We start from the raw sequence: 10,384 nt of genomic DNA on the forward strand, positions 1-10,384 counted from the left end.
GGCTGTAGCTCAGGAAATAGCCGCGGCTTAAAACGACCTTACCTTGAATCTAATGACTACTTTTGCGGTTATAATGAAGGATATGAATCATTCTGTTCTCTATTTAAGTGTAATCCAATTCTATTTGCTAAACCACACCCAAAACGTCATATCCGGCCGTAATATACGTATAAAAAATTACCTTGTTTGGGACAGCCAGCACTGTACTGGCCGGTAAACGGAATAGCGAGTGGCCGTACTTTAGGATGAGTTTTGTGCAGTAAACATAATTATAGCTAGCATTCCGTGCCAAGCCAAATGCATGGCCGGTATATCGAGGTGGCCGTACTTCAGCAGGGTGTCATACAGGGGGGAAAGGGGGGATATCCCCCCCCCTTTCAATTATGACTGAGTGTCCATAGCTGGGTATTGAAATAACGGTTGACCTTTTTTTAGCAACATTTTCTGGTTACTTTTCTCATTTCCCCCCTCTACTTCAAAATCCTGTATGACACCCTGTTCAGAGAGCCGGAATAGTGAGAGTCTACTGTGCCTAGTTGTGGGAACAAAACCTAAGAATTTACTAAGAAATTCCAAAACTAATGAATACACAAAATTCCACTCAAAACACATGACAATTTATAGGGGGAAAATTGACCAATCAGAAGAATTTAACGTCGATCATTGGACAACAAGTTAGTAATTGCAGGTGCCCTCGTGTAACACGCCATATATTTGCACTGGAGCAATAATTATAATGCCCTCGGCTGGGCAATAACTAATACATGGGTAAAGTGTCTGCAAGGTACACTTTTCAATAATAATTATATTGCTGCTAGAAAATATCTGTTTCAATTGGGTGCCAGCGGAGCCTCGATCTAATATAATTATATATAGGTCACAATTATGAAAACACCCACTAGATTTAGATGGGCGTGGCCAACGAGACGCTGCTCTGAAAAAAGACTACATGTACACAAATTATGTGACCTATATATTAGAGGCTCTGCTGGCACCCAATTGAAACACTAAAGTGTAAAGTTTACAATGTTGAGCTAAAAATTATAAAAGTGTAAAGTTTTACAATGTTGAGCTATAAATTAGTTTTCGGGAGCACATCCTCGTACTCATGAACTGGGTCAATGCTCTCGTACTCTCCCTCTGTTGTTGCCAGAGCTTGTGTTTCATCGATCTGTGGTTTCTTTGTTTGCTCATAGGTAATGTTCCTCTTGATCTTGAGTACTGGAGCATAAGCTTCGTTAGGCTGCTCAATTCCTGGAAACGTTGAGCACCAATCAACTCTTCCATCTGCATATCAAAGTAACATAGATAGCAAGCAAGACGGAATTCATTATTTACCTTCATTTTGCATCTTCTGTCTTTTTTTTAGACCAACTACAATGCCTGCTCCAACAACAATGACTACAAGCAATAGCAGAATCACCACCACAGTTAACCCTATTATAATTATGTAGGTGTAATTTTAGGTAAACACTATTCGCTTTACCAGCTATTACTCCTGTGGCCAATGGAAATTGGGACCCAGTAACAGGTGCAGGGGGGTCGGTAGGAGACAAGGTAGATGGACCTGTACACAACACAGTAAACAGTATGAAAATGAGCTACCAAATACACTTACTTGTTGGTGAATTGAGTTGCCTAATGAGTGATACCTTCCCGTCGAAGATGGACTGTGAGCTATTCCAAGAGTACACTATCACATGGCCATTAGCAAAAGTGTCGCTGACAGAGAAGGTCGTTGAACTTGCAAATGAGTCAATGAGAGCAACTAAAATTCTGTCGAGAGCGATGGTAGACTGAAACAAAACAAGACAAACGACATCAGAGTCAGCACAAGTCACTTGTGCATCTCCATTTGGCAACTTTGTGACAGAAACGCCCTCACAACTGGGAGGTTGTCCTATATATATATACAAAATGAAGTGACACTATTATATACACATGATCAGAAATACCTCCATCTCCTGAGGACACCGTAACAGATATGTCCTTGCTGTCAGCTGCTATTGAGATGGGCATTCTCGGCAGAAAATTGCGTTCAAGATCAAACGTAATCACTCTGTAGTTTCCGCTGGGAACAGCTAATATTGTGAAATTCTCACTCCTGCTATGAGGTATGGTAATCACTTTTATGCTACCAAAATCCAACTCTCCATCAGTGATACGTATCACACAGACAAGAGCTCCGGGAGAGAGGGTACCTTCAACATACTCAATGCTCACACTAATACAGTTTCCTTCAGGGCAAACGTCCACCGTCAAATTTTGAACGTCAGTTGTTCCTAAAATAAGGATAAAACATGTACATACACAATTAGCCATTATAATTATTGTTACAATAATTATTATGGCGTACGTATTGCTATATTTTGGAATATCAGTTCAACACCCCCCAGTGCAGTAAGTGTGACAGTGACGTTGGTTATTATGTCAGAGGGAAGAGGGAAACTCAGCACAGTCAGCGGGTATTGTATGATCTCAGTGATGGGACCTGGCAGAGCATCTGAGTCTATTTGGTAATGAGTGAAGTTGCGGCAGTTAGGCACCTGCAAAACGGAGCTCTAAACATAATAATACTAATGGTAAAGTTTCAGTTACCACATCAATGAGAGTCACTATTTTCATCAACACATCTTCATTCTGGCTGATGAGTGGGGCAATGCTATCACCTGCACGTGGAAGAACACATGCAGAGCTGAGTGTAAAATATTAATTATACAAAATGTACTGTACAGTACCTGTTACTCGTGTAAAAAACCCAGGGACTGCAGGTTCACTGGATCTTCCTTCCATTCCTGACTCACTAATTGGAGTCATAATGAAGGTGAGTATATCACAGACAGTGTGGTTAGGATATCCGTAATTAAACTGTGCTTGATTTGTTTGCCCATTTAGAGGAGGGAGTGCAACCATCTCATTGGTGCCCAGAGCAGTAAGCAAGATGTCCACACGATAGGTATCATTATTCAGAGTGAAGATATTCGTCACAGCGACAGTAAGGTGGGTTTCACTATTCACCACTTTAATAGATACACGCTCTGAGAAAAAGGCCTCATTAAATTAAGGCAACCGTGTCTATAGGTGTACTCTCTATAATATCTATTATACATGCAACTCACCAACTATCAATGTTGCATTCCTTGAGAACACTACACTAGTCACTGATGCTGCAAGACACTGAATGACACTGTTGTTGAACTGTAAGCTGGCTGGGATGGTCAGCACTGAGGGATGACCAGAAGTGCCTCCAGCTACTCTGATTTCAAATGAACTGTTAGGGCTTGTGGTCTGGATGCCACTCACAAACCAAGGGTGAGCTAGTGCTCCAGGAGACAGGCACTTAAACTCTGCCAATAATCCCTCGGCTCGTACCACTGACTCAGGCTCAATTGTAAACTGTTGGGCTGTGTATATATATAAATTATATACGATAGACTATAATTATATTTTAGACTATAACTTTATAACTATTATATTTTAGACTATAAGGTATTAGGGAGACAGAAAGTGCCTATTATACTGTACATCATGATCACTACCTTAGATTGGGGTAAATATAGTCTTCTATTATGATAAATTTCTGTGTTACTTTCAGTTGTCCATTTAGATACAATACATCTATTTTGATATTATACGATCTAACTATCGTCTTTCTTCTAATTGCAGCGACACAATTGTGGTTTTACAGTGCATGGCGCGCACACAAATAGCTACTTTGGCACTTATACTTATTGGAGTGGTGCTAGACGTTAGAATGTAGAGTGATATCGTAGCTGTGCAACAATTAGTCGTGCTCAACAACACACTTGGGTGACACAACAGAATGGTGTGTTAGTGGTGTAAAGTAGCACACGATTTTAAGTCTAGATATTAGTAAAGTACTGAAGGTCTTTTTACTTTTTCAGATACCAGAATTAATATTTATGTTCCGCTAAGTATGTGCAAGTGAAATAAGAGTTGAAATGCTGCAAATGCGGGAAACAACTTGCTATATCACTCTCAAAGGAAGCTTTATACTTTGCAAACCCAGAAATCCAGGTCCTAAAAGTATTGCTATATAGTATAGAAGCATATGTGTGATACGATCATGTAAATTATATAGCCTTTCTAACAACTCAGCCCAGTGAATACAACAACTTGACCTCATTCTTGACTTAAGCACTGGTTTGGGTACAGAAGTGACTATTCTCTGGGACATACTAGCTAACTGCTATAAATGTGCAGAAAAGTATCCATGCAGGTACGTGGAGTAATAGATATGCTTACCAGACATAATTGTATTTATTATTAGGACAAGATAACTGCAATCAAAATGTGCTGCTGTGCGCTCTTTCGTCAAAAAGGAAACATGTGATGTGCTGTCATTAACAAGTAATGTGTTGTCGTAATAATAAAATTTATAACAATTGTTAAATAATTATTGTTATTATAAATAGTCGTTGTTATTATAGATGTGTTTTTGATTTGTGTTAAATGTACAGTCATTTCGTTGAAATTGCAATTTTAAAATCAACACCAAGCTAAATAACATAGAGCAACTACACTATAGAAGTAATCTTGCCGTCCTGAGGTTACGAGGTGCACATGCACTGTATGCATGTGCTTATACAATCATTTTTAGTGTGCTTGAAGGCACTGTATTTATGTGCTAGATAACACACTTGCCAATGTGTTCAGCAACACACAACAGCTACGTGTTACGAAACACCTTTAGCCGTGTCAAATTTAAATAGTTATCCCAAAAGTGTGTTCCAGAACACATCATTTTTAACAGTGAAGGCTATAATGTGTCAAATGTAGAGATTATTGATTTTAGGCTGCTTTATTTTTTCTAATAATTATAATTATTATAACTATACATGTATAATTATATAAGCCCCAGCAAAATATAATTCCATTGCAGCTGCTCAATTGGTGGAGCGCTTCTTAGGGTGGTACTGTAATTAGAAGAAAGACGGTATTGTAACATAATATATCTATATATATACACTGGCCATAAATTGTGAGCCATGTTGTATAGCGGGAAAATTTTGCGTGTGTAAATTTTCGCTATTACCTATAGAGCCCTCAGCAGAAATATTCATGGGTTTTAATAATTATTCGCGTTTCAATCCAGGAAACCCCATGCACCCACCAAGAGCTTTGCATGTGAAATATACTGGTGCGTGGGAGATTGAGTCTCCCAGTTTATTTTCGCGTTATCTTATTTGCCTTGAAAAACGGGAAATTTTTGCACCCCATGAAAATTTCCCGCTATACGGTATACCGTAAAACCTCAATTTAAGGTGACCCTCTAAATAAGCGACACTTGGACATAAATATAATATATAGCACCATCTAAAATTCTTTTTTTTTGTGTACATTAAAACTTTACTTTTGCAAAGCGTAATTAGTGTCGCTTTAAAAATCGAGTTTTTACGCTATCTTTCTTCTAATTACAGCCACAATCTCTGAATGATTATGGTAACATTACAAACACAAGGTGCATGATGTCGGGACCTAATTGCAGAATAGCAAAATAATGCCTAGAGACCATGCATGCATATATAGCTATAACTTACCTTTTACAGCTACAGTGAATGTCCCTGCAATTGCAAGCAGAAGGAATGTCAAACTAGTGTAATCATCCATCAAAGTATACTAGTACTATAGTAGATCTATAGGTGTTGTATGCCAATTAATTAAGTATTAGATCTAGTAGAAAATACAGTCTAGTTATAGTATGACTGTATAGACTCTAGTTCAGCTACAATGCAGTCACCTATATATATAAACAATGATTATGGTGTAGGGACTGGTAAAGATCACAATAATATAAGACACTATATAGATCTCATTTTTCAAATCGATACATAGAGGGAAGGGATTGGAAACACAGGGATTTCACGCGGCCCATGCATGTCGCACCGGAAATAGACAGGAAGTTAATTTAATTGGGGCCAAAAGAGAGTGAACAGATAGCTAGCTACTACATACATAGACCTGAACTAGTTTCTTTGGTTGCTGTACATCAGAAAGAGACTTTTCTCTGTTGCATTAAAGAATTACACATCCTATTAAAGACCTTAACAAACCTTCAAAGAACAAGACATGCACCCACAAAAAAAACTATAGTACTAGGCACAGCTCATGACCATAATTATAGACTGCATACTTATATTTCTTAACATTATTGATACACACAATCACAAAGGATGCATGGAGAAATGATGATGTTACAAACATAAAACATAATTTTTGTAAGTCTGACGACGTTTAGGTAGTGGTGTCTTTCCGTCATCTGGTCACTACACAGCTTTTGCACGACCAATCGTAATGAATAACAGTGTCCCTTCCCTCTGTCATTGGCATGCCAAACTTTTCCAAAGGATCTTGGCAGATCCTCAGATGTTCTGAGTACCCTGGGAAAGCAATTTACGGGTAAGTTTGAATTAGCATATTTCCAAAACTATGCAGGTTAGCAAGGAAAAACTTTTCTCAAGGCACATCGGGATCATTAGGCAATATGTAGACCTGAACAATAGTGATGTACAATGTATTGTTAACCAGCAACTCCCCCGCAAACAAATGTAGACCTACTTACGAATTCTTCTTTTCACACTTTTATGTTAATATTAAAAAATAAACAGCCTAATTCTCAACTTAGCTATGGCATATTTCAATGCTTCCTCTACACTGTGATCACTCTCAAGCAACCATGGCTACTTCCTAGCTCAAAATATCCCCCACAAAGTTTCATACCTTCAAATTCCCAGCTAAATACATGTAAAATCAGAGATACAAAAGAAAGGGGATTGGAAACGAAATTTTTACGAAATTTTTGCGTGAAGCATTCCGCGTTATAGGGCGTGGCTAAAACTACAAAGGATTATATTTATAGTCAGCATGCTCATTACCAGTCTTGACTGCTCTACAATGTGCTGTACATAGAAACAGTGAAATTGATCATTTTTAATGTTGATTTTTCTAAAAAGTAAAGAGAATTTAGCTCTAAAAAGTCGACTAAGCCATGCAGCCACTATTACTAGACAAATAAATGCTATGCAAGAAGAAATAGCCTTTACTATGAAGTCGTAGGAGGGACAGGCCCGTGGTGTGTCTAAAAGTATACTAAAGCAGTTTGAAGGACTATACTGCAAACGTTTATGAACAGTACAGCTTATTTATAGCATGAAGCCATTCTATGTAGCACTTAGATACATAATAACCAAGTCAAGCAATGTCCTTTGCTGTTTTGACTTCACAGGAGGGACAGAGAAAAGTTGACATAGAGTAATTCAACCTAAACTCAAAAAAATTGGAAACAGAGTAAAGACAACGGACTTAGAGCTTGTCAGTGGTATAAGCTTACTTCTCTCAAGTGACAAGTATCTCCCAGGCCCTGAGTGATCTCTAGTGGATAGGAGAGCTAGAAACCAGGGATACAAAACTTTTCCATGTAATTATTTGCGAGCGCAATAATTACACGGAGTGCTTCACCGGATGTCAGTCCTTTTACATAGGGCGTGGGCGGTCGTTTCCAATCCCCTTTCTTTTGTATCTCTGGTAAAATAGTGCTACATGGACCTCTGATGATCAAATAAATTAGGTAAATGATGTAAACCATACATTTACTATGGATAATGTACATACAGACTAGCTCTGCCAGTGCTTACTGCAGTTTTCTTCAGTTTCTTCTCCTCTGTCTTTAACTTTGCAGCTGGCTCGCAATCAATCGCAATCATCACTTGCGGAATGCAACACGCATGGTGTCAGAATTCTCTAGGGCAATACATTGGTCACCTGAGATGTTTCCAATCCCTTCCCTCTACTATCTATGATACAATCATACAACTGTGTAGCCTCGAGACCAGCCGTTCGTTATCTGAAAGAACGCCTGGTCAAGTTCCAATGTAGCCTCGATCCCAGGCCGATCCGTCTCTAATTGAACGCTAGGTCGCCTCCTCGGCCTGGTATTGATTGTATCTGGGCGTGTATCTGGGCGTGACTTCGTTATTATTATTAAGTCCATGTGGTCAAAATTTTTAATGAAAATTGAATAAAATTAATGGCTTCTAAGTTTGTTCTTTGTAGGTTATGTTGCAGCACTGATGCCATACAAAACAGAAGATATAAACATTTGTTCAGCAGTAAGGCTCTCAAAGAAGATATTCCAGGGAGGCTCAGTCTTGCATTGGATCTGCCTGTTAGTGATTCAGATGGCCTGTCAAAGATTGTCCGTCTTTCTTGTATCAAGAAGATAGAGTCCATAGAGGTGTTCAGGCTCCTGGCCAGACGTAGCTACCAGAAACAAGTGTCCAAAGAGCAGCTCCCTAGTAGTCCAGTAAGATCAGCCCCTAAGAAAAGGACTAAGGACACGAGTGGTTCCGACGCATCTCCTTTCACTGTGAGCTCGCGTCCAACAGCACACCCAGTCATTTCGAGAACCTCCACAATCACATTCCTCATAACATCTGTCACAGTAGCCGTTGCAGCCAACATTGGAGCACCAAGAGGGGCAAATGCTCTAAGCTCACCTAGGTGTGCATAGGCAGGACGAAAGTCAGAGCTCCTACAGAACATACATAATAATCACAACGGGAGTTATTAATAACTTACCACTTGTAAACACAGTGTGCTTCGTCCACAGCTATTGCCACTAAAGAGGAATTGAGTGGAGGCTCTAGTAATAGCATCCTCCAACGATAGATAGTCTTCAACAACAGCCTCTGGGGCAGTGAACAGCAGACAGTACTTTCCATCCGACACATCTTTGTTAGTGGCAACAAGACTTCTGTCGATTCCCTTATTACTACTGAGGATGGCAGCAGAAACACCTCCAGTGTTCAGACTCCTGACCTGGTCAATCATGAGAGACACAAGGGGAGAGATGACAAAAACTACACTTCTGGCAACAAGAGGACCCTTAGTCCTACCAAGCTTGTAGTCCATCAAGAAGGGTAGCAATTGATAGCACAGAGACTTGCCATACCCAGTTGGGAACCACACAAAAACGTCCCTTCCTTCTGACAGGAGCTTGAGAGCACGGACCTGCTGTTCCTTGAGGATCAGTCCTTCTTGCTTCACACAAGACAGTGCATATGCTAATGCTTCTTGGATATCAAAAGACGTTGAAATTGCCATAGTATAGAGTAGAAGAGGGTATTATGAGATGGAACCAATTATGAGACAGCTGTTTAAAACAGGAGTGCTTCAGCTATTTTGTCTGCAGTTAATAGCACTACCACTCTAGTATTTTTTCTAAAAGAAATTTGGAGTTGTATGCTTGTGTTGACAGAGATACCACAATAGTTTGTTTAAGTACAGAATTTAATTGGAAAAAACATTTTTAATTGACCAAATTTAAGTGGGTGCCAAATGTTTGTAGTAAATTTCACTAGGTATCAGTTAAAACAGGAGTAACTGTTTTTATAGGCAAAATAATCACTATATTTTAATATCAAAAAGTTCCAGATATGTTAGAACAGCCAATTAGCGTTAAAATTAATTAATTGCAATGGTGTCTCGTAAATACCCCCCCTGTCTCATAATACCCAAACCACTTTGAACACTAAAATGCTAGCATTAGCTGCAAACAAAGCACTGTCACTAATTTTTTTGCTTACATGCAAAGCATATTGACCATAATAGTTAGTGAACAGGCTATTTAGCTCCCTCAAGATTACTGCAAGACAGGGGGGTCAGACACATTTAGAGGTCTCATAATACCCCCTTGTACTCTAGTAGCTAGCTAGCTTTACGGAGCTATTTATGAGATTACAATTACTTTTACGGAGTAGGTGCTCATACATACACGTACACCATTAGTGTTAAGTCGCTCAGGAATTCGCTCTTTTTTAGCGAATACCTGAGCGAGGTGGAGCCAATAAGAGCACGCCCAGATACAATCAATACCAGGCCGAGGAGGCGACCTAGCGTTCAATTGGAGACGGATCGGCCTGGGGTCGAGGCTAGTTCCAATGTAGCACTCGTCCAGCTGAGTCAGCGTTTTATAGTATGATATTCATGGGTAATACATCTTGGGCGGACCTTGTGTGGGCAATTACCGGTGTAGAAGCGATATGGGGCTCCCCCCCCATTTCAGGGCCCCCCGGGTCCTAAAACGCTAGCGATTGGGGCCCCCCAACGGCCCTATTTCACTAGCGCTTTGAGGCCCCTCCAGCGATATGGGGCCCCCACTTATAACTTGCAGTGTAGATGGTATCTATGCTTGTAGCCTCAGCCTCATGGTCTAAGTAAATCTAGATGTCCCTTGCTGACTAGATCTTGCACAGTACTTACTCATAATTAGCTCTCTTGCTGACTAAGTTTAATAACACCATGACTTGCAGGTGGTATTGGCTAATGTTAGGCTAGCTACCAGAGCAGGAACGTGTAGATCTAT

The 10,384-nt window shown here is 39.8% G+C and overlaps 3 protein-coding genes across 8 annotated transcripts in view; 1 reads left to right on the top strand and 2 right to left on the bottom strand.

Moving 5' to 3' along the window:
- The window catches only part of LOC135339062 (uncharacterized), a 33,031-nt gene extending 27,246 nt beyond the window's left edge, over positions 1 to 5,785 (bottom strand). For 3 of the 4 annotated variants that reach the window (XM_064535189.1, XM_064535195.1, XM_064535202.1), the window contains exons 1-7: positions 5,562 to 5,785; positions 3,120 to 3,404; positions 2,739 to 3,038; positions 2,599 to 2,669; positions 2,357 to 2,546; positions 1,956 to 2,282; positions 1,653 to 1,900 (exon numbers count right to left, since the gene is read on the bottom strand). In XM_064535189.1, the coding sequence (XP_064391259.1) occupies positions 1,653 to 1,900; positions 1,956 to 2,282; positions 2,357 to 2,546; positions 2,599 to 2,669; positions 2,739 to 3,038; positions 3,120 to 3,404; positions 5,562 to 5,631 (1,491 nt within the window). In that variant the 5' untranslated portion in view covers positions 5,632 to 5,785. Of the gene's footprint in view, positions 1 to 908; positions 1,288 to 1,338; positions 1,438 to 1,486; positions 1,568 to 1,618; positions 1,901 to 1,955; positions 2,283 to 2,356; positions 2,547 to 2,598; positions 2,670 to 2,738; positions 3,039 to 3,119; positions 3,405 to 5,561 lie in introns of those variants that run through there. The other variant, XM_064535196.1, reaches the window with a different exon arrangement.
- LOC135339045 (uncharacterized) overlaps positions 1 to 10,384 on the top strand; it is a 129,142-nt gene that overhangs the window by 113,861 nt on the left and 4,897 nt on the right. The gene's annotated exons all lie outside the window — the stretch shown is intronic.
- LOC135340070 (ATP-dependent DNA helicase RecQ-like) lies at positions 8,044 to 9,129 on the bottom strand. The gene is made up of 2 exons (XM_064536370.1): positions 8,599 to 9,129; positions 8,044 to 8,551 (listed from the first exon to the last, which is right to left on the bottom strand). The coding sequence occupies exons 1-2, from the start codon at positions 9,121 to 9,123 to the stop codon at positions 8,543 to 8,545; spliced, it is 534 nt and encodes a 177-aa protein (XP_064392440.1). The 5' UTR covers positions 9,124 to 9,129; the 3' UTR covers positions 8,044 to 8,542.

The sequence above is a fragment of the Halichondria panicea genome, chromosome 1 (assembly GCF_963675165.1).
Source record: "Halichondria panicea chromosome 1, odHalPani1.1, whole genome shotgun sequence".
NCBI lineage: Eukaryota > Metazoa > Porifera > Demospongiae > Suberitida > Halichondriidae > Halichondria > Halichondria panicea.

What these genes read in the sequence shown, in the direction of transcription:
- LOC135340070 (XM_064536370.1), bottom strand. Translation starts at nt 9,123, where the DNA reads ATGGCAATTTCAACGTCTTTTGATATCCAAGAAGCATTAGCATATGCA.